This window comes from Rhea pennata, chromosome 9 (assembly GCF_028389875.1).
Source record: "Rhea pennata isolate bPtePen1 chromosome 9, bPtePen1.pri, whole genome shotgun sequence".
Lineage (NCBI taxonomy): Eukaryota > Metazoa > Chordata > Aves > Rheiformes > Rheidae > Rhea > Rhea pennata.
Window position 1 is genome coordinate 24,107,275 of NC_084671.1, and position 24,658 is coordinate 24,131,932.

Below are 24,658 nucleotides of genomic sequence, written 5' to 3' on the forward strand. Positions count from 1 at the left end.
TCTTCTGTGGAGGATCCTTTAGTATTTTCTTTTTTCTTCCCCTCCCACTCTTCCAAGTTTTTGGAAGATACCTTTATTCCTTAATTTTGTCTCCAGTCTTCTGAAAAAACGTACCAGTTACTGAAATATGAATGTTTCAATTTAAAGTGGTCATGAATCTGTGTTTCACAGCATGTTCTCCAGATGTCTTTTGAGAAATAGCAGAGCTATTTGCTAACCAGTCAAAATACTTGGTTGCTCTCAAACTTGAGTAGTGCTTCAAACCATTGCGTTGTAAAATCAAAGCGAACGAGCAGGTGTTGCCTCTGTGGCAGAGTGGGGATGAGCGAGCGGGGGCTCATTGGGACGGCCGGTGGCGTGCCCAGCCCCGGGGCGTCGGGGAGTCGCGGTCCTGGGTCTGCGTAATAAACTCACTCAGCAGCTAAAATGCCTGAAAATAGTCTTCATTTTATGTTAGAAGCTGGTGATGCTAACTAGCAATTATTTTTTTCTATTTGTGTACTGATTTCTCTGCAAACTTTCATGACCCCAAGCACATATATTTAGTAGCCTGCTTTGCTATAGATCTTCTACTTTTTGTTTTGTAAAGATGGCTTGTCTAATGGGATTTTCATCATAGAAGACAAAAGAGTCCAGAATAAAACATGAAGTTTGTATTCATGTGCCTGTTCAATAACAAGTAACTACTAGCAGCGCCGATAAGCGTTGCGTGTGTGTACTCTGCCCAGTTTTTACTCTTGTGATGGTCAGTTAACTTCCTGGGGCCAATTCCTTTAGTCATAACTCTGTTATTACTCAGTCTTTACTCACAAAAGCATGACTAGTTTTATTTGGAAATGAATAACTATAAGTAAAAACTGGCTGAGCACCTTCAAGATCAAACTTCTGGGACTAGCAAAGACTTTGATATGGCAGCTGTGTCCCTAACTTGCTAGTTTTTAAGCTTTTCCCATGTCTGACAGTTTTCTAGGGTAGATGTAGATTTTTGAATAGTGAATTTAGGGCTTCTGATAACAGGCTTGCTCTTATGCAACTTTTTAAAAGTTCTAAAATTGGTTCTTCAACTCTGCTCTTCCTTTCTTTCAGGTTTCTGTGACCTGCAGCTTGACATGTGTCTGTTGGAGTTTTTATTTGTGGCATCTTAAGAGGTAAAATTGCATCCTGTTCTCCAAACAGGATTTTGCTCTGGGAGAGCTTTCTGGGCCTCCTACGTGTCTGCTTTTGGAGGTGGGGGTGTGTATTTCTTGGATTCAGGAGAGCTCGTGTGTGGCTACAACAGCTACGATTCCTTAATTTCTGGATTTGATGCTAGCTGCTTTACACCTCCCAGCCTGCACAAACAAGCCAGTTACTTCTGCCAGGGACTTTCAACTTGTGCACGTAAACATGCTGCAGAGCTGTTTGAGGTGGCCGAAGTCATGGCAGATGGGCATCGTTCACAGAACTGTCCTCCTACTCTTTCCGCTTGAAGTAGATGCAGTCTATAGTGAGATGAATTCTAGAGCTTGTACATGGACCACTTTGAGACAAAACTTCTCAAAGAAGTTAGTAGAGGACTTCTGATAAAGATAAATTGAAAGGCCACTTCAATGCACAGTTCACTGTAGAGGTCTGAGTATCATTAAATCAAGTGAAGGAGGAGGAGATCGTAGCCTGGGCGTGTTTTGTTGTCCTCGGTGTCTGCAGAGGTTTTGTGTAACACGGGGCAGTGGCGGCAGGAGGGGAGACTGGGTGATTTGGCTTGTGCATTGGTAAATGTAGACGTGTGCTGATTATTCAAGCTGCTGGTCAGGGTGCAGGTGGTGAAGGAAGGGGGCAACAGGAAACACAGAAGAGGGCAGAGTAGTTTTTACTGTATTTCCTTATTTTGAGGCTGCTTGAAAATATTGCAGGTCAGTAATTGTAAAGTTCATATCTTCTGATATTTGAGCTGCTCTGAAGAACCATTTAGTTGTCTATATGAAACCTCAAAGCTTCAGCCTAGTGGGGTGTTTTTCAGTGAGACTTTATTTGTAGAATACAATAAACTTTACAGCTTTTGCTGTGCTTTTCCCACTTGTTAAACGGCTATCTGTAAAACTCCCTTTTGTGAGTTTTGCTCTTGGAGTTTGAGCGATGTAATTTCCTTTTGGATACAAGAACAGAAAACCTGAGTTGTCATCTTAATTTGTCCATCTCCATTTCTGTGGACTGACTGGTGTGCGAATAGGTCTGATATGCAGGTATCCCAGGTAAATGTTGAATCTTAGATGCATTTAATCTAGGCCTAAATATCCACAAACCTTAAAGAAGGAAAAAATAGATACAATAAAGCACACAAGCAGAAGTGAATAGGGATTGCTATTGATCACTCAGGCGGGGAGAGGGATGCTGCTGTTCTAGCAAAAGCAAACTTTTGCTAATTACACAAAAGATTTGTATGCTCTGCTCTTACACTGATAGCTTGTTCATCCTAGAACTCTTAGAAGAAAGGTAATAAATTGCTTTAAAAGAAAATAACAAAAAGCCAAAAGTAGTTATGAAGCCTAAATTCTGAAAGAGATAATGGTAGGGCACTGCTGATGCATGAAACCAAGACTTTCTTCTGGCATCTGCTATGGACTAACTCGGTGGCTTTGAGCCCGCTGTCCAAATTTATAAGGAGAGATGGGTTTTGAGATTCTCCCTGCTCAGGTGAAATCTGGAGTGTGATGACTGGCTAGATGGCTAAGTGCAAATGAACGTTTCTCAGATTGCAAGGCGCTGTGCCACCCTGCCTGTGGGCTTGCTGAACTCTTTACTTATGGTTGCGATGGAAATGGTTTAGAGAGGGATGAAGCTGCGGGGGGGACGTGCGGGTTCCTTGCGGCGGGGGCCTGCGGGGGGAACGTGCAGGTTCCTTGCTGCGGGCATCCAGCTGCGGTTGCCCGTGGCTGGGCAGGGCTGCGCGCTGGCCGGCTGGATTGCACTGGTGGTACTGGGCAGCAGGGAAGTGCCACCCTTGTGCTTGGAAAGCAGTTGTGGTATTTGGATGGTGGCTTCATATAGAAAAAAAAAGGCATGCCCAGAAATTAAGTGTAGGAGGAGTGATGAATTGTATTAAGTTTTTTCATCATTTTTTTTTGATGAGCAGTGGCATGTGAATCAACATGCGAAACTGTCATTTTCTGCTTAAGAAAATGTTAATAAACATAAGTGCTTGCAAAGCCAAAATGATTTCTGATCAAAACTTACAGATTTTGAACTTCAATTTTCATTGAAAAGGCAGAACATGTTACTGAGATTTTAAAACAAACAAAAGCCAACACCAACCATCCAATTTTCTGAGGAAAAAAAATCAAGATTTTAAAAATGGCTCAGTTTCACTTGGGGGGAGTAGCTGAAGTTTTTGCAGCTCCTGGCTTGTTACTTTTGTGAGCTAAGGTGAAGTGCAAGATTTCTTTGATTTCAATTTTCACTTCTTTGCTTTCCTTCCTACTTTGCTTCTCAAGCGCTGAGGAGGAAATTAAATTCTGAAATGGAAGTAATAACTAAACAGCCTTGCGTTTGTAAGGGAGAGACTGTATGACCGCAGGGAGAAGAACTCCAATTGAAATGATGCTGTCGGACTTTCCTGTGACCCCTGTGATTTATCTTTCATTTTTCACATGTTGTTTTACTCTTATTTTTTTTTTGTGGCAGCAGGTTAATTGCTAGCTTGTCAGCAGAAAAACATGTCACCTCTCAGGAAGCTGGTGGTACGGGACTAAGGCCCCAGGAAAAATAAAGGAAAGCTCTTGGTGCTCTTCTGTATCTATATGGTGAGCAGATCTCAGTGAAACTGCGTTAGATTTGCGCACCTCTGTGGAGGATATCAAATTTTGTTCCTGAACCCTATGCTTCAGGAGTCCAAATCGTGGAACGACTCGGAAACCTGCTCAGTTTTGTGCATGTGGGGAGACCCTTTGGGTTCAGCAGGGCTATTTATGAACAAGCAGATAATGTTGCTTTTGTGTGGTACAGTTTGGGACTGCAGGTATTTGTTTACGGCAAATAAATGCTCTTAACTTGCAAGTTGTTAATTCTGCACATGTGACTGAACAGTCAACACAAGAACAGAAAACTTTCCAACATAGTAGAGGGGTCTGAACAAAGAGATGAAAAGGGTATGCATTTTACCTAGGTGTTTAAAAAAAAAAAAAGAAAAAAGATGGAAGCTCTGACCTCATGGTACGTTAACTAATGAAAGGAAGTACAGGAAGACGGTAAAAATACGTAGATAAACCAATAATAGAATTACGTACTAGATTACATGATGTGGGAACTCTTCTGCAGGACAAGGGTTTCATTTCTGGTAACAAATGACAAACGCCTCAAAATGCTAGCTAATATTCAGTGTGGCCAGATAAGAATTTCATACTTGCTGTCAAAAATCGTATTTTCTTACCTGATATGGGAATCGTATTTCAAGTAAATCAAGTTCAGATGCAGCCATAACAATAGGAGTCAATGGAAATGCCCCATTTTTGTTGTTTGCTTCTCTTGAAGTGTTTGCTTGACTTTGGTTAATATGAAAGGATCTGTGAACTTGTCCCAGTATAAGCCCATGCTCCTTGAGTAGGCAAATAAGTTATTAGTTGAATATAGATAGCTTGTTCTGTGATGATGCTTGCTTTTTTTCAAACATCTTCCATAAAATACTTATTATTTTGTGGCTGTTTCCTTTATCCTTGAAAACTGTTGATGTCAGTAGCGAAGAATGTGTTATCAGGCTTTTTATTGCTCACTGTCCTTGATATTTTTGAAAGCTAAGGAGTCTTCAAAAGATACATATTAATGCTCATTTTGGCAAACTCCCTTCATACTGTTCTGTAGTGTTCTGGTGCTATTTAGGAGCTCATGCGATAACCAAAATTGCTCCCCATGCTACTGTCTTACCTTTGTGGGAATGTGGGAGATGAGTGTAGTACAGTGTTCTTGAATGAAGATTTGAAGAGATGCCCAGATATGAAATGCTGTTAAAATCATCTGAGACATCATAATCATTTTTTTCTCAAGCCGGTTTTGATTTCTTATCAACTCCTGAGAATTATTTGAACTCTGGGGCTGAATTCAAAGCAAATGCTCCTGTGTTTGTGTGGAAACATGAGTCTTGAAGGTTTTGGGATGTGTAATAGGAATGCCCAGACCTGTTGTACGGCAGTGACTTAGACATGTCTGATGCTTCCCAGGAGTTTCAGACCTTCTGGTTAGGGGAGTGGCACTGACTAAGTAAGTGCAATGTTTCCTGCAAGTGCAGGATTATTGCATGCAGCACAGCACACATGTGCGTGAGCTCTGTCCAAGTTGCCAAGCGTCTAGGTTTCTTAGCAACTTGGAATGGGCGGGGGGTGGAAATCTGGGCAAATGTGTAAATCTTTAAAACTCAGAATTTTAAGACCAAAGAAGAAGAAAGGTCTAGAGAAGCTTGGATGAATGGTACTTCAATGGTCAGAGAGGATTGCACCAGAATTTTTTCAATGATGCTTGAACTGGACCCTTCAAGAAAGGTCAAGCTTGGTTCTTTTGCTCAGGGTTATTCATAAATGTGTATTCAGCAGCTGGGCTCCCCACAGAAGAAGCGAAGTGAGCGATAATGTTCCCCCACCAATCTGACACAGAGGAAATGTTTAGACTGCTGCTCTAGGAGCTCTTCTCTGCAAAGTGATTTCAGTAGAGTGGAGATGCCGATGGGGGTGGGCAGCTCCGTCTGGTTCTGAGTCCCCTGTTCCCCTGTCCCCCATATCATCGGATTGGACGTGGACAGACTTAAATGCCCTTGATTTTTCAGAAAAATCAACTAGGCAGTATTGCAGATTATGAAAGTGTTGAATACTCTGTACGTAGGAATTAAGATGTGTGTGTGCTGATGGCCAGGTAAAGCCATAGTAGTAACGTGTAATAGTGTGTCTTTGTTTTTTCTTTATTATAAGAATTCCAGATAGTATTAATAATCATTAGTTTTTTGAACAGTGGAAATTGTTTTCTAATCCCCTCGAGAGAGCAGTTTCCAGTGACTTAGGTTTCTCAAGGAGACATCAGAAACTTAGGAATGGACATGTGAAACTAATCGGAGGTGTTCAAGAGAAATCTCGCAGGAAGTGCGGCTGCAGGTGTCCGTGCGTCTTGACTGCACGGAGCGCTGGTCTTGCTCTGCGCTTACTGAAGCATTCCTGGCGGATGGATGTGAATCTGGGAAACCTCTGCCTCTGCTGTGTTTCCCTTTGGGGCTGCAAAAGGCTTTTCTGGCACTGTTCCACTCGAGCCGGAGTGTGTCGCGCATTTTCCAAGTTCAGTGGTAGGTGTTACGGTCTTTTGCTAGAGAACCCTTTTCCCTTTAACAGCACAACGTGGGAAGTCTTTATGAGCTGTTGTAGAAACGCGCAGTTGTATTTACTAGGCAGCTATGTTGTTTTCTTCTGTAAACAGCACTAAGTTCCAGAGAAATTTTCTTCGGTGGTGGATATAGATGTAGAGTAGGAAAATGGTTAGGACTTCCCCACTTTGTTAATGATGTTTGTTGCCATTGCTTCCTAAATTACTACATATATATGTGTGTGTGTGTGTGTATGGGGGAATGGAATAGGGCAGTACCACTTTGTTTAAAATTTTTAACTAGAACCAGCAACTGACATAATCTTTGTCTTCTGTCAGATTACTGAAGCTCATGACTATCAGATGTTCATTAATGGTAAAAATATTTTGAAAGACCTATTTTGAAATAAAATAGGATTCCACTCTTCCCTTGCGTATTGAAGACCTTTATGTCAAACTTTTTGCATGCTTTAGGTGTTTTTATGTAATGAATACATTCAGAATTCCTTTCAAAAGCAAATGTACATTTAAAAGAAAGCATGCAAAATTACCTTTATAATTACAGCTTACATACAAAATGTTTAATAGCTGCTTAGTTGGTTTCAGTCTGTCAGCAGCTGTACAGTTCAGTTGATTATGCTGATTTTCACCAGTGGGGAGTATCTGTTCATGGTAAGAAATGTGAAATATCTGGGGCTGCATGTTTCAAGAAAAGTGAGAGGAACGGTGGTAGGATGGTTTTGTTCCATTACGAAAGGACTTGACGTCATACGGTATGGCAGTAAGCAAAAAGGTCTCGAGATAAGCATTAACAGAGATAAGAAAGCTGTCCAAAATGTGACTGCAACAAGTGAAAGATACTGTGCGATGTAAAAAGGTGGGGAGCTAGGATGGGCACGAGCATGGTGAATGATCTGGAAGAGTGGAGGAGGTTAATTGATAGAGGCTGAAGGAGGCAAATGTGAAGATGAGAGGAGGAGGATGCATGGAGATTTATTTTTGTCATTAATCTGTGGATGATGTATCTGCTGATTGAGAGAGACCTCTGAAATGATGTGGTGAAGCATCTCATTAAGGGACAAGTTTTAATACTCTTTCTTACAACAGGACTTTACCTGAGCAACCCCACTGAAAAGAATAGGGTAGCTTCTGTAGCAAGGTAATTGGATTCTGTTGGTAATTATTTTTTTGTTTTTATCAAGTTGGTTGAAACAGGAAGCAAGTCTCACATGTTGGCATACATCTTGACCTATGGTATTTAAACATTTCAGGAAAAATTACAGGTTTTTAATAGCTGTATTTGTCACTTTTATGCAAATGTTTAACATCTGCATGGTAGATCGTGGCTAAGAATGCTATTTAGTATTTCTAAATTGTATTTCTAAAAGTGCCATAAAGTGTTCTGGGCTTAGGACTCAAAGCTTTGCTGCTGCTTTATTGCACAAACATACGTAGCTAAAACAACTCAGCTTATCCATGTGATAGCGACGGCCTTTCTAGATGCCATTGCTGGTTTTGATTCAGAGATCCTAATATTCATCTTAGTTGCTTCACAAGACTCTTTCTGCATTATATGGACTTTTAATTAAAAGTTGTCTACTGCTCCCAGGGGAGTTTTACAGTGGAAGTTCAGACTAGATTATATGGGGAATGGGGAACATAATGACCAACTTGCGTGACTGCCTCTTGCTTATTGGAACAATGTGAACGCTGTTTAAATACATGGCTGTGATGAAGTGTAGAAATTAAAATCTTAGTGTAGGCATCATAGCTGCTTGAGCACCCCACACACTGTCGTTGCGAGTAGAAATACACTGTGCAGGGAAAGGAGAGCAGAAAGGCAAGTGAATCCATATGCTTAAACACAAAGTTCAGGAGGTTATTTGAGCATATGAAATATCTGTCAGAAACTGGAAATCCAACACTAGTGAATGCCAGAGACGGAGGCAAAGTCCAGAGCGGGCAGTGTGAGAAGGAAACTGAGGGGCCTGAAGTGGAATTTGAAGAGCAAAGAGTCCAAGACACAAAAACAAACAACAAGAAATTCTTGTGGTGTATTGAAGACAGGAAGACTGCAGGAGACTGGCTAGGTCCCCTGGACAAGCTACTCTGCACCCTGGAGCTCCCAGTGCAGGGCTGCCCAGAGCTGTGAGAGAAGCATCTGGTGCAGCTACACTGCTGGCAGGTCTGGCACTGGGTCCGTCTGTCCTTCTCCTGTATGGCCGTTCCTGTGGGACAGCTGCCTTCGACACTGCAGTCCATGTCGTCCCATCCCAGGTAACCACAAGATCCCAGAAAAAATTCTGAATGTTCCCTTGATGTTTTGGGATATTTTGGTCGTTTTCAGCCAAATCAAATGTCAGATTTTGGGGACCAGTGAATATATGCTTTTGCATACCTCAAGGTCCCATTGCAATGCTGGGCTCTTTGTCTCCCGAGGGAAGCGGATGGTTGGTTGTCTTGGCCGGTCTGAAGCCTGCTTGCCTCTAGGACTGTGTCCAAACAGAGGAGAATCAGGGTTGGCAAATCAACACTCTGATACTGCAGCAGAATTTGTAATATTTCTGAACCTGCTGTTAAGTACCAGCCTTACATGAAGAATATTAAACAACTGCAGACACCCAGTTTTCATAAGGCTTGTAGATACTGAATGATTCTGTTTTGTCAGAATCGCATTAACACCGCCTATGAAGTACTCCTTTGCCATGCTCTGCTCTCTGCTTCCTTTCTCATGTTGCAGTTTCCCAAGTATCAAATCTCCAACCAGGCCTCTGAAGATAGGATTGGAAACCCGTCCTCAAGGTCACATCCTCCGTAAGCTTGGAAACTGATGCCACTTTTGCTTTAATGGCTTGTGTCTCTGGGCTTGCACTATTAGTCTTTGCTAAATTACTATTTGGAGTGCTCTCTCTAGCCCTGCCTCGTGCATTAGAGTGCAGGCTTTTCAGCATCAGTGGTTTTCCAGTTTGGGCTGCTTTGACAGCATCTCGAATTGAGAAGCTCTTGGTTCTGGCAGAGTTTCTCTCCATTAGGGCATGGAAAGACAGGGAAGTTCTTCGAAGTGCTGCATCTGTGCACTTAGGTTGAAAAATGCATGTCCAGGGGATCTGGCCTTAACCTGTCTGATAAGGAGACCTGCGTGTTTCTGGTGGCCTTGGGTTAAGAAAATGAAAAGGGAGATGCTCAGGACAGATAGCTCCTGCTCAGTGCAGAGCTCCCTTCTGTGGCCTTGCATGGGAGTCATGGGGCAGGAGTAGAGCCCCGTTTTGATTTTTAAAGACGCTTACTTTCCTGGTTTGGTTCAGGGAGAACTATCCTCCTTTTTTAATTGTTGTTCAAGATCATGCGTGTCTGCACAGATAATCCAACCCCAAAGAGCTCTAAGCTGCGGCAGCTTCTTTAGGTGATAGGCTCAGCTGGACATGGGACCCTGCTCCTGCACGTAGTGCAGCAGTAGGTGGTGGTGCTAGGTAGGCTCCGTAGGAGTTCTTGCAGTAAAAAGATATTGAATGAAATGTAAATTTGTGAGTAATGACAAATAGGAGATGTGTCTGCATTGATTGAGGAAAAGCGGCAAACTTGTATTCAAGTGAGTAAGCAGCAAGATGTGTTTGGGCGTGATATTACAAGGTATTTAAGGCATGATATTTGCCTGAGATTGGAAAATATTTGGCCAAGCCAAAATATGTAAGAGCTGGTTTATAAACTTTCCCAGATTAGGTTAATTGAATCGGCATGTGAGTTTTCTTTTTTGCAATTTTATGAATAAATAATCTTATAGAAGGGTGTCATTATACAAGGTGGAGCTGGAAAGCCTGGAGCAAGGGAAAAGTCTTCAACAATTTGAGATTTGTGGAATGAGATGGTGAGAGTTTTGTCAGAGGAAATCAAAGGCCTTCCAGAATTCAAGTGACTTGGTAAAGTTTAAGGCCCTTTTCCACAAATCTTTTTTGGCAGAAAGCTTAAGTGTGTACTCAACTTCTGCAGGGATTTTGTGGATTAAGAACTATTGCAGAAATAGGATAAACTTTGTCTGTGCCAAAATGCTGTCTTGGAATGGGTCTAAAATGCAATAAATGTGTTTTACTTTGGGGCCCAGAGTTTCTTATGTGTTATCCGTTACTCTTGTGTTTGCAGTTCACCAGTCATTTCCTTGGTTGGTTGGTTGCTCCTTTCCCCCTCTCTCCCTTCAGTGCTGCTGAAGGGATTGATCCCATTGCAGGGTTTTATGGATAAAGTTTCATACCAAAAGATCGCCAGTAAAATAAGCGATCATTTCTAAGGCTTCGGAGAGTAGATCTCAGACCATGGGATATAATGCAGTGAATTTAAAGCCCCAGAAAAAGGGAAAGTGGAGAACGAACCTATTCATCAAAAAGGGCTGGATTCTGTGGCTGCTTCTGAAGCAAAACGAGCGCCACTGCTGTCGGAAGGGTTTTTCTCCCCTTTTTAAAATTTCATGTTTACTTTATAGGTTTTGGCTGGGCTGAATACGTAGTAACTAAATGACTAGGGTACAAAAGGTGATATATCATGTGGAATCAATAAAAATAAGAAATGAAGATAAGCCTTTGAGAAAGACTACTAAGGATCATAAAGTCTATGACAATTTTAAGTATCTGCTTGCTGCCCATATATTTAGTCTTTTTAATATAATAAGAATTAAAATTGTACAAAGCTAGGACGGAAATGAATGGCTGAACTTAGATGAATGCATGTGTATCTCAAAGTTGATCCAGTCCTTCTCCAGTTAGAAGGCTCCTTGAACGCTTTTTGTACGTAAGAGCACTTAGTATCATTAGGCGGGTGATTCAGGATGGACATTTGATAGAAGCCAAAAATGTTTTTAGGTGACATGTCCGTAGTGTACTTGGAGCTTTACGTATCAACCTCTTCTAACCTATCAACCCCTTTGTTTATGCATGTTTTTAGTTTGGTGATATCCTGTGGTTTTACAACCCTGCTTGCATTTGCAAGACTCCTTGTTCCTAGGAGACTACTGGCTTAACTGGGGCTTGTTAAGACCTCAGATGCCACTTTCTTAAGCTTACAGTTTTGGTGCTTTAATTATGAATATTTGTTTGCTTGGTTTCCACTAAAGCTACCAGGAAAGGAAGCTCTGAACTGTAACTAGGGGACAGCAGGATATTGCTGCAGTCTATCTCCTTTCAGTTCACTAATTTGTGTTGAAAGTCTACTGGAACATAATGGCTAATTTACTTTCATTATCAATGTGATTTATCTGCAAATCATATTTTTCATTGTATTGTTGAGTAAAAGACCACAAAACTTTAAACGGAACTATAAAAGCAACGTGCATGATAGATGCTTTGAGAATTGTGTATTAAAACCTCAGTATGACTAATATTTGATATTTTAACTCTCAGCAGTATTTCTGTAATTGATTTTTCCATCTCTAGTGATCCATGTTTAACTGAAACCAAGTAGAGGTCATAATATACCAAATGCTCATAAGCAGCAGAGGAAGCAACGCAGTGATGACTTCAATGCCACAACATGAGAATGTAGGAGAGGAAAAACATAAAGGTGGGCAAAGAAGTGGGCAGGCACTTCTCTCACTTAAGAATGAATGTGGTCCACAGAGGGCAATACTTGCCTGCACATTGTTGCAAGTGAGGGACGCAAGGAATTCACTGAAGTGAACTTCATGGGGCTTCTAGTTCTCTCTGAACTATCTCAAGAAGCTCCTGTTAACAAAATGAATGATAGCTCTCAAAGACACCCCATCAATTGAAGTTGTAAATATGCTTTTTTTGTAGCAGTTCTTGAAGGTCAGCAAGCCCAAGCATTGCTGGACCTGAGGGGAAACTGTTGCTCACTGTTCGCGGCCTTGCAAGTCTGCAAACACACAAACTTCAGGACTGTTCATGAGAGCTCCTCAGCCAATCTCATGACTCAGGCTGGTCTTTGAATCAACTCCCTTAGATCCAAATCATCAAATTTTGTATCTAGGAACTTGAACTGAACAAGGCAGGTCTGTATATTCTTCAGTTTTTTTTCCTAAAACGTATCCTTGTCCGCCTTTGCACAATTCCGCTGCTGCTGCTTGTATAAGTAAGTAACTAAAATCATGTGCTGAGTTGTGATCTTGCCACCAGGGACTTGGGGATGAACAAGCAAGTGCAGGCTGCAGTTACGTGACTTCTTGCATTTAGGCAAACTCTGATTTTGTGAAGCCCTACTCATTTCTGGGGTTGTCTGCATGTGTGTGGCAAAACTGGCATATGGTGTCGTGGTGGATTAATTTTGTTAAAACGTGGCGCAGTTTTCTGCACCTAAGAGAAGCAGCTTCATCGCTTCGGTCTGTGAGGCTGTGGCTTTTGTCCTGCTGTAGCTTCCTGTAATCAGTGTGATTGGAAAAACTTGAAACTGGCCTGTGCTTTGGAACAAGTCAGAAGCACCCAGTGACTGAAGACTGCTGTTGAGTGTGCCGCTGCCACGGTGTGTGATGACCCCTTCCCTCCTGCAGCCAAGAGCTGGCGGCGCGGGCACGCGCGGGGCTCTTCTCCTGCCAGCTGGCAGTTCTGCCTGGGAGAGTCTTCACTACTGAGCGTGCAGGGTTGCAGCACTGCTGTTCCCTACATAAAGGCTGTTTTATTTGTTTTAAAGTTGCTGGTAAATATGGATGTAACCTAGATTTTAAAAATCCTGTTAGGATTAATTATCCTAGAAGGTATATCCTAGGAAAAAAACGTGTGTACATATATACATATATGTATATATACGCACACACGTATGCATCCATCCTGTTTGTGACTTTAGCCCTCAAATGGACCTTAAAGTATTTTTCATATTCCTACTGGAGTATGCAAGGAAGAGCAAGAGTAGCATTAAAACGAACAAAATTCTTCATCTTTGTGAAGCTCACTCTGTCTCTTGTGGTTATTTTTTTCTTAGATTTTAGAAAGAGATCATAATGGGACCACCTAACTCATTCAGCTGGAAATCATGAAACAGTTCATGACCTTCTGAAATGCGCGTATTAGTTTTCCTACTGCCAGTTGAACTCTATAAGCAGAAGGTCGAGGAAGTTGTCTCTAGAGACTTCTGTCTGGTTGCTCTTCTGTTAATGAAAGGATTCCCAGAAGGATGGAGTCTTCGATCTGAGCGGGTCATATTCCTGCTTTGTCTTGAGGGACTTCAGAAGAGAATCTTTTGTTTCTCTTCCTTAAAGGCAAATTTAACATATTTTTGTACTTACCCTTCTTAGTGGTCTTTAATGTGCCAGAGATGCACAATTAGAAGACCTCAATTTGTTCTCTGTCCTTGTGTTACCAGCAGCCGTGAGGCATTTCTCTGCCAGGAAACACAAACATGTAACGCAGCAATGTGTTGGAGGCAAGTGTAAGGGTCCTCGCTGCAGTGGAAGTGTGGATCACACCTGGACTCTGCAGATACAGTCCACATTTGCTGCTTTTCTTACCTGGAGGTAACAGACTCGGTGCTTAGTGCCTGGTGGACCCTCATCAGTGCTGCTGTGCAAATCGGCAATGGAGAGCACTGCTGTGCTTTGGCAAGCCCTGTTGGCTTGCTCTCCGAGCCCAAATGTGTCAAATCTGCAGGGCTTTTGAGCTGCAACGGACAACCAACGCGAACGCCCTCTTTCTCTAACGGTGGCATCTGTTCCTCTCCCCACTAGTACCTGGCACTGTGTAGCTGGCGCAGCTTTTGCTTTCTCCATGGTTTTCATTTGCGGGAAGGCTGCACAAGCAGTGTCTGGCCTTTTTTCTCCTGATGTTACAGAAATAGTTGCTATCAGCAAACAGCAGTCTTTCTGCATGCCTGCGTTTTACTTGTGCATTAGGTATGTCCCCACCATGTGCTCCGCAGGTACTGTGAATTGCTTGTTTCTGAACACTCGCGCGTGTCCTATGGTTGCACCAACACTTGTGGTCCTTTAAATGCCTGAGGCCAGGATGCTGCTCGCGCTTTCCTCGGTGTGGTCCCCTTTCTTTGCACTGGGGACTCCTTGCTGTGTGCTGGGTCCCCAGTTACCACGTTAGGCTTCGACAGCGCTGTCTCAGTCCGGGGTAAGAGAAGGCTCCTTATCGGGGCACTCAAAGCACTCGTACTCCTACGCGAACAGGACTCGGCAGTGTTGGAGTGCCGCCGTCGGTGCCCAGGCTGCCTGGGGGGCTCGGGTCGTTCGGGCGGTCTGCTACGAGGCTGTTTTAGTTTGGTAAGCTGTATGCACAAAATACCTCTCTCCAAAACTACTTGTAGTAAAAGCAGCTTGTTTCAGAAATCCAAAGGAAAAGTTACACTGTGTTACATTTCCAGCAGCCTGCGGGAAGAGATTACCTGAGACTTAATCCTGAACATTGAAATAAGGTATCGTCCGCTTGCCAATCTCCCCCACCCACCCAGCATAACCTTTTTTCTTTCCAGACAAAAATCCCTAGAGTCCGATCTTCTGCTGAGTATTTTGGTAGCAATCATATAAACTGACAAGTGTATAGGTACAGTTTGATAACTAAACTCTTGTATTAAAAAGCAAGATAAAAGCGATTGAAGACTTAGATGCTGGAAGTTTGCCTCGTTCTCAGCTGTATGTGCTGAGGATCTATTCCGAAGAAACCAAACTGAGGGCAAAACACTTTTTTTAGGGCCCTGTATAATTCCTTTCTAACTCCACGTGAATCCTGGATCGCTTGGCCGGCCTGCTTGTCTTTTGGAACTTGACTACGTTTTTACGTTACTCCAATGTGTCAAAGAAAACAAAGCAAGAACCTTATTTGAGAAGACACTAGGGGTTTGGATCATTCTATAAAGTGATGATCCAGGGTTGATTTTTTAAGAAAACATTCTTTAAGCTGTTTATTTTTACTGGAAAGCGATCTTACTTTTTAAGGAGAAATACTGACACATTTTCATCAGTCCACTGTACATCTGTGCACACAGTTCCAGCCTGAAAAATAAAAGCAGAAGGTTTTTTGTTCTGTGGCCAAAACTGTGCTCAGTAGAACATTGAGATCAAACTGTTAATTTGAAGAATTTAGACAGTTTCTGTGAATTTATCTTGAAACAGATGTGGATGGTTACAGAGCTGTCACTCGAAGTTATTTTTCAAGTGTTTAGCACCGTAATTGAGCACGGGAATCACTCAACTTGCCACTAGCTGTGGCTTCCAGTCGTCCATGTCCAGGTTGAGTGATTGATCAGATACCTCAAATAACATCGCTCCTGCTCCCCATCTCAGGTGGCTATCAGACTTCTTAAGAATTTTGAAGATGGTTATGTGAAGAGCAAAAAAACTTATGTCAATACAGATAAAAGAGGAGGAACTTAAAGTTCTGTCAAGGTACATAATTATTTTTCTAAAGTAAGTGTTTTTGGAAAGTGAATTAAAAGCATAGAAAATATTGTTGATGCCCAGCGGTAGTTATTTCCGTTTGGCCCCACTACTGTTAAAACCATAGGTTGCTATTATGAAGCAATAGCCAGCAGATTTAAAATGGGCAGATATGAATCATCTAAGTGGTCTTGGAATTCCGTTTTGAGGGAAGGAAAATAATACTAATAGCTCTGGTTTTATAAAAAGTTCAGCTATAGTCCTCAGGGCTTTTACTGTTCATCTATATCACCTTACCACTCTGATACTACAAGTCAATCAACCTTCTACTGCAAAATATTCCCAAAGAACTATTTGCTTTATTTATCTGTAGGATAAGCAGAAGCACATGGTGTCGTAAAAGGTTAATACCACATCTGGACTCCAGCTTTTGGCTGGCCAACTGATCTAGTTTTACTCTAAACTACTCACTTTAAAAAGAATAAGTAATTGCACTCTGTAATTGCAGTATATAAAAATAATACACAATTGCATTGAAGTGCAGTATATAGAAATAATGAACAGCTGAATTTAATTACCATCTTGGTCATTGTATTCACAAAATTTTTGGAGATGAAATAAATGGTGAGCAGTTCAAAATGAACTTAGCAAACTAGCTAACTTTACAATGCATAATAACTTGGAAGACTTTTTTTCTATAAAACCTTTTGTACAGTATTTTATTTAAAAATATTATCAAGACTGGCAGATATGCTTTAGCGCAGCACACATGCGGCACTTTCTCTAGTATTTGACAAATGTTTTTGCAGCTAGTTGCAACTTGATGGTACAATGTTTTATTAATGATAAAACCAAGAAGGCTGCTAACTGTGATAAATGTGTGCACTGTGGTTACTGTTTTCAGCAATTTGGATGTATTCCCCAGCACACAGTCTGCAGAAATTATTTGATTTTTTGGCAAAATGACTACACCAGAGCAGAATATTGCTATTTATCACTGGGCCATTCTGTTGTTAAGATATGTCCTAGGCTTGTGCCTAGAAGATTTTTTTCTATTTGCATCGCCAGCCTATGAGGCAATGAGACTGTTTTAAGCTTGCTGATGCTCCCAGGACAAATACTGGCCAAATAATCCAAAGCTGATGGGTTTCAGTTTTCATCATTCTCACCGTAATGTGAGGGGTGTATTTTGTTCCCATCTCCCAGTACCAGGTTGCATAGTGAAGCTGTTCTGGTTGCGGGGAGGGGAACAAGCCCTGTAGGACTTTGATTTTGAAGAGGGCGCAGGCTGGATTGGTTGGGGCAGGAGGCTGAGGAGGTGGCGGTTGTGCCAAGGCCACAAAGAACAGAGTGGAAATGACGAGTAGACCTACTCGTGCCTGGGCTGAAGGTTTTGGATGGTGAGCAACGCTGTTGGTTCCTGTTGCTGCTCAATCTCCCAATGGGCCATTTAGAAACCAGTTTTGCTTGAAGTGACTGAGCTCTGCTGTCAGTGCAACACTGTGATAGTGGATCTTGTGCTCTGAAACTCCTGCAGCACCGGGCCTTCTCACGTTGAGAGCGTTGCGCACGGCGCGCTGCTGGGCGAGCTCCCTGTGCAGGAGATGTTGCTCTGGGAAGACCAAGAGACCTTTTGTTCTGGGAGTCTTGTAGCTAGATTTTTTTTTTTAAGCTATTGCAACTTTTCATATCTTAAAAACAGCTTTATATTATGCTTGGAATTGCACCTTTGTTTTTCTTTAACAAAACTAATCACAGTTGACTAGAGCACAGCTGTTAGAAGGGACTACAGACTTGTCAGCTTAGGCCGAAGTTTCTATCAGGAGGTATGTGACGGGATATTTATCAGATGTAATCAGCACAGACAGTCACGGGAAGATCTCACCCCTCAATGTGGTAGTAGAAAGCTGTTTCTTTTCTGTCCCATCAATATCCTGAAGAGCTCAGTTAAGTTGTAGTGACTGAGTGGACAATGTGTACTTTGTGACTTGTCACTCTTGTCTGCTTTTCTCTGGATTTGCTGCTACAGACACTCTCTTGATGCAATTAATTCGTGCACTTACACATTGGGTCTCTTCTGTAGTCTTGACAGTACATTTTGATTGTAGCTTTACCTCTGTAAAGTACCTGGGCGCTTCTGGTATAGTAAAAGCATAGCCAAGAACACTGCACAAGAAAATCAGTAACATATCCCAGTTAAATGGCCAGTAATAAGATGTGAAATGGGAATGGTGCTGATTGTTTTTTAATAGAGATTTCTGGTAATGCTGAGGGCTCTTTCCAAAGGTAGTGGTTTTTAGTTGTTCCATGGAAAAGCGTAGTGTGGTTTCCTTCAGAGTTTCCCTTACATGCCACAGTGAGTAAATGGGGGAAAAAAAAAAAAAAAAAAGTGCAGAAAATTTGTATGTGGGAGAAGAATCAGACGGCTGTTCTCTGTTTGTACATGGATGGATAGCCAAGTTAATTATTCTTCACGTACTAATTTTACAAAAAGCCTGTTAGCTGTAGTGTTTCTTGAACTGCTAAGACTGACTTCACTCTTAACTTTTGCTTTAATTATGCTGAACTTCTAGTATGGCTTTTTTTTAAACTATAAGAACTTTATTGGCATAAAGCTGTTCTAGTAGATTAGATAATCAGGGCAGACATCAACATTTTTTTAAAGCAATATTCTGGTGTGTAAAAATATTTACATTTAATGCACAAAATATCTTATTTCTAAACAAGTTACTGTTTAGATTGACCATGAGGCAGCAAAGTGCCCTTGTGGCCAGGAAGGCCAATGGTCTCCTGGGGTGCATTCGGAAGACTGTTGCCAGCAGGTTGAGGGAGGTGATCCCGTCCCTCCATTCAGCCCTGGGGAGGCCTCATCTCCAGTACTGTGTCCAGTTCTGGGCTCCCCGGTACGAGAGAGACATGGAGCTACTAGAGAGAGTCCAGCGTAGGGCTACGAGGACGATCAGAGGGCTGGAGCATCTGCCCTATGAGGAACGGCTGCGAGAGCTGGGCCTCTTCAGCCTGGGGAAGGGAAGACTGAGGGGGGATCTGATCAATGTGTACAAGTACCTGAAGGGAGGGTGTCCAGGGGACGGGGACAAACTCTTTTCAGTTGTCCCGTGTGACAGGACAAGAGGCAATGGGCAGAAACTGAAGCACAGGCAGTTCTGCCTGACCGTGAGGGGGAATTTCTTCCCTGTGAGAGTGACGGAGCACTGGACCAGGTTGCCCAGAGAGGTGGTAGAGTCTCCTTCTCTGGAGATCTTCAAGGCCCGCCTGGATGCAACCCTGTCTACCATGTTCTAGGTGATCCTGCTGAGCGGGGGAGTTGGACTCGATGGTCTCCAGAGGTCCCTTCCAACCTTACTGATTCTATGATTATCCCTAGAAGATGCAAAACTACGAAGATGACACCATTCTATTGGGAAACCAGAGGACCAGAGGAAATGCTGCTTTTGCCTGGATCAGCAGGCTGCTGTTGGTTTCAGCAGGGTAGCACCTATTAATGATAGATCTGAAAATCTGTCCAAAGGCATCTTGTACTTGCCTGGCTGTCAAGATGAGCTCTTAGCAAATTTAAATGAGCTGCAGGAAGGGAGCAGAAAGCAAGGGGTGGACCGGGAACTAGGTGCCCTCATGTTTTTCTCTGGCCAAAATGTTTAGCAGCAAGTTTGGGATTGCAGTTTCCTGTGTGATGGACATCTTATTTCCATGAGACTGCTGATATAATTATGTTACTACAATGTTAATTAGTTCTCATCAGTTTCACGAAGAGCAGCTGTATTTATACATAGTAAGCCTGCTATTCTAAAAATAAAAACACGCATGCAAAGCGGAGCATTAGCAGAGGTTTGACCCTTCGTTCAGCGTAAGGGTTCAGGAGGGATCCGAAGGAAACCTCCATTCGTCAACATTCTGTGCTGATAGCAAATATCACAGAATAGAAGTGAAGCTGGGAATTGTAAGAACATATTTTCAAAAATAACTTAATGCATCAGTTGACTTGAGATTTCATCTTTGCAAACCTAACATAATTTGTTTTACACTTATATTGGTTTTCAAAGTAATCTTAAAAAGATCTGGGAAAAAAGACTTGCTCATGTTGTTTACTTCTTGAGCACTCTTTGTTCTTATTTTTGTAAATGTTTGTAGAGTTTATGGTGTATCCAAAAAAAACCCCCTAGGATTCTGAGGTTTTTACTGTTTCTATGTTGTGTAGATGTGTACATGAGTGAATTTCTGCTCTGTACATAGTTCTTTGTGCAATTAAATTGCAATTAATATGTAGTGAAGTCCTACTGCTGCAAAATATTAGCATGTTGCACAGTATTTTAGCAAACCATAAAAATGGAGAAGGTCTAAAGGACTTGAAAACATTGAAAGGAAGGTATTGTTCAACAAACTGTAGCTTTCTGTCATCTTGTAACTTTATAATAAATGCAAGATGCCGAAGGGAAGGGAGCCAAGTGTTAGTGTGGTCCTAAGAGACCAAACAAATGATGGAGCTACTTCAATTTGTCGCACAGATGTTTCTTCTGTGTGGATGGCTTCGGCGTTTGCCTCTGCTGCTGGTTCACTGAAGGCAGTGGAGTCTTGTTTGCGTGGCGCCGTGAGCAGCGGTTGATCAGCTGCGCCTGCCAGCGCGGGCGCAGCTCGGCGGGCGGCGGAGCCGGGCGTCCCCGAGCGCGCGAGGAGCGCTGCCGGCAAAGCTCCCGCCGCGGAAGGCGATGCCCCCTGACCTCCAGCGCGTGGGTGCCAGGGTGAGGTAAAACAAACCAAGAATTTCCCGAAGTTGGCCATTGCTTCGCTTTCCCTGCAGGCTTAAATCGAAAAGGTGCTTTTGAATGTGAAGCAAAGCCTTTCCCCCCCCCTCCCTATTTACTGTAATTCTAAAGGAAGGCAACAAATGCCCAGTTTGGGGCAGGTTTAGCTCAGCTGGTTAGAGCGTGGTGCTGCTCGTGCCGAGCTCGCGGGTTCGGTCCCCGTACGGGGTTGGACTAGATGATCTCCAGAGGTCCCTTCCAGCCTTACCGTTCTATGGCTCTAATGAAGTTCTAGAGGATTTTGGTTATGGTTATTTCTGTTCTGCTCAGAGTCAGTATTAAATTTGCAAACTGTGTTATGTTGCTGCTGATGGAGACTTGAAGCAACAGTGAATATTTCTGTCTCGAAAGTGTGCTTTGGGTCAGGCTTAAGCCTAAGCTCTTGGCACGTTTGTGAGCGTCTCTGAAGCTTGCCCTGTTTGACCGCACGAGCGAGCGCCCTCCGTTTCGGAGAGTGGCAAGCCTTCGTGGGGGTGTAGCGACCGCGTGCGAAGCGGGGTACGAGGCGTGTTAGACACGTGTAATTAGGCACTTCTAAAACCAGAGGCGAAGGCTGCCTCCCCTGCGCACCCGGAGTGCGAACGGTCCTGTGTTACTGTGTCTGTTCGGCCGGAGAAACGTCGTTATTTCTGGTGAGAGGCGTAAGGAGGTTCAGCTGATCCGGTGGTTTGGTTGTCTGAACCCAGCTCAGATGCGAACAGCAGAGCCAGATCTGCACCTTCCCCTCTTTAACATCGCTGATAGGGTGCTGCCAAGCACGGGTATGTTTTTGTGTCTCGGGTGAGCGGAGGCAAATGACAAGTCTTTACAGTGTGTCTACAATTAACAGCAATAATTTCTCTGCTGCGGGTTTGATGTCCTGCTTCTTTTTGCAGGGCCAGTGAAGAGGCATACCGTGACTGCATTTCTCTTAATGAAAAGATAGTAACATTGTTTAAAACACTTTACTTTCTTAATTTTGAATTATGCAGAATAATCCAGAATTAAGCTTAATCAAATCTAGAATTTTCAGTTAAAGGAGCTTTGAAAATAAAAAGCTTGATGGTTGCTGATCTACAGCCTAATACCTGAAGAAGCTGTTGAAATCTGTTAGAAAGGCCAGCGGTGCCCCAAGGAAGGGCAAGCAGACTGCTTTTGAGTCCAGTAAATAGCAAACATGTTTAGATTTCCCCTGGAACTAAATATAAACATAGAGGTCATTTGGTGAGCATAAAACTTTTTTTTTTTTTTTTTTTAATAGCGCAGTACCACAGAGCTAACTGTACTACTGTAAAAGTTGTGTTAGTATTTCCATTATAAATCCTTTTTTTCAGGATTTTTAATGTAGCTGTAAAAATCTGCCTCAGACTGAAACTTGGCAAGTTCTGCCAGGGAATGAACTTGCTTCTTTTTAAACTGAAGTGTATCTGAATTCTTTAAGTTTGAGGATTTTGTAAGCCTTTGCAGAGTACTGGTTGCTGTAATGCCATTAAGAATGCTCAGGGGCTTCTCGGGTGAAAGGAAACAGCTTGGGGTGCTGGTGTGTGTGTAAAATACTGATGATTTAGTATACAATGAGATATCTTGTATTATCTGTCTAGTTAAATCGTCCTTTGTGGTGAAGAGATTGTAAAGCTCGAGGAAAACAAGCAAGTTAGCTGCCCAGGGAGACATAATGCAGGCAGGCCCGGAGCAGGCTTTTCTGCAGAGCTCTGCAGGGTTTGCGGATCTCGGCTTACGGTATTGTGGCTGCTCCTTGGCCGAGCTGGTCTTTGAGAGCTGATTGTGTGCTGCCTCGCGCTGAATCTCGTGGCGATGTGGGGATGAATGCAGAGCGGGATTAGACCGGCAAGCCTGTGATCTGGCCAGGACTCAGGAGGTGGGAGTTGATGGGTCTCCTGCCTTGGTGCTCCCCATCCTGGGGAGCGCGAGAATGGTTCTCCTGGAGGCGTTTAGTGTAGAGCTTCCAAGGAAAGCAGTGGGAATGGTGTGTGTTACTGTGTCTTCACTGACACAGAAAATAATTCTGGCGACTGCTTCCTTCCTTGTCCCTGACCACAAATTCTAATGCCCCAGTGCTTTGGGCATATAGTACTTACCTAGTGCAATTTGAAATGCCTTAACCATGAGGCTTCTCAAATTTCTTCTAGGCTACTTGAAAATGGCATAGGTAAATGCAAGACAGTTTTTTCTGAATTTAGAATTGCATTTTAGTTTTGTTTCACGGAGGGCTTGAGAGTTTATCCATGCAGTATCGTTACTCGTTCTGAGGTGAACTTTGCAAGAAGTGCATCTCAGCCGTCCACTCAGCACACTGTGATGTGAAAGCTTCAGCTTTATTTTGTGTTCAGTTATCTCTCAAGCTTTCACTGAGCTGCTGCCCAGGCTTATTTGACGTTGCTTTTTGTTTGTCTGTTTTGCTTCATCCTTCGTTCTAGCATATATTCTCTCTGCACATCAGCTGTCCGAATCCATACAAGTATGTTTTATATATTCAGATAGACTGTAGAAGGACGGGAATGCCTTATTTTTTTCAAGCAAGATTTCATAGCAGTAGATCATTTGGGATGGAAAGTAAATAGAACGTTAAGCTGTGATTATGTTGTTGAGGTGTAGCTTTCATAAACTATTAAATTATTAAATCATTCATCAAATCATCCCACAGTGATAGTGGAGATGTACAGCTGCTGAATTAAGATTGGCATTGCTGTGAGCTGGCAAGATGTATGTGCTGAGGTAAGATGTACTCTGAGCTTTTAGGACTTCAGTGCGTCTTGGTGGCTAATATTACAGACATTTTTAGAAGGGAACCAAATAAGAGCTTGCACCCTCTTACTAGATGTAGATATTAGAACATTATTTTTACAGACCTGTACAACACTGGTGATGTGATTGGTATCTTAGAGGATCTGCAGTGACTCCCCTTGTAACCAGTTACTCCCCGTGTTGCCTCGCAGTTCAGGATGTGTCGCATGCAGAATTTTGCCTCTTCTCTGGGATGGCTATAGGTGCTCACACAAGATGCTGAAAATGCTGCCTGCCTGCCTGCTGCGAAGGGGCATCCTGTACTGATGGGACCGGATGTTTTGGGAATGTGCCTAGCTGAAGTGCCCATAAGCAGTGTGGGTTACAAAAGGCTAGAAATGCCCTGCGTGTGCTTCTTGGGGCCTCGGGGAGGCTTTCCCAGGACTTCGGAGCTTGGGTCAGGGCTGAGCTAGCTAGCATCTGTAATCTCGTTTAAGGAAATGCTCGTATATTATGTGTTGCCTTCGTAACACGTGTGTAATATTTAGCTCCATTTTTCACTCCTGCTACTGACAAAAACTGGATTATCTATCGGCATATTCAGATTACAGATTTCGCGTAACTTGTTGGTGTCCCTGTTCATTAATAAGATGCCAGCTGCTTATTATTAACCTCTGATGTCTTTCTCTCCCCTTTCTTCAGAGGCCTTTGAGTCTTTGCTTCGCTTTGCTGAGAATCGCACAAGTTCCCTGTTTGAGACAGCTTACAGACCTATGGCAAAAGAAGCAGCAGAGCCGGTTAAAGAACTGTTCACAGACCTCTCCCTCTACATCCTGGGCGCAGACACTACTGTGGAAAGTGCAGTGCTACGGTTCTTCGACAGCCTCTTTCCTCTGGTGTACAGTCGGCTGATAAACCCAGGAATTACAGATTTATCAGAGGAGTATACAGAGTGTCTACGGCTTACGAGGCAAGACGTAAATCCTTTTGGACGCTATTCCAAGAGTATGGTTACGGAGCTGTCAAAATCTCTTTGGGCCAGCAGGATGCTAAGCCAGGCCCTCAGCATGGGCATCGAGGTGATAAATACTACTGAACACGCGGCTCTTACGAAGGAGTGCAGCAGGGCGCTGGTGAGGATGCAGTACTGCCCACACTGCCAGGGCCTGACGCTCATCAGACCCTGCGCGGGGTACTGCCTGAACGTGATGAGGGGCTGCTTGGCCAGCGTGTCGGAGCTGGACGCGCAGTGGAGGGAGTATATCTCCACGCTGGAATATCTGACTAACGAAATGGCCGCGTCGCATGACCTGGAAACGGCGCTGACGGGAATCCGGAGCTCGGTCAACGAAGCCATCCTGCACGCGCAGCTGAACGGGCCGCAGCTCTCTGCCACGGTGAGCGCTCGCCCGCCGCGGGCTGTCGTTGTTTGATGAGTGAACGTCTGAACGATGCGGTGGGCTGCTGGCGTCGCTTGTTGGCCTTCAAC

The 24,658-nt window shown here is 43.2% G+C and overlaps 1 protein-coding gene across 1 annotated transcript in view; it reads left to right on the forward strand.

Moving 5' to 3' along the window:
• The window catches only part of LOC134144112 (glypican-5-like), a 364,398-nt gene that overhangs the window by 54,931 nt on the left and 284,809 nt on the right, over nt 1–24,658 (forward strand). The window contains exon 3 of the mRNA XM_062582794.1: nt 23,872–24,566. Within this exon, the coding sequence (XP_062438778.1) occupies nt 23,872–24,566 (695 nt within the window). The remainder of the gene's footprint in view (nt 1–23,871; nt 24,567–24,658) is intronic.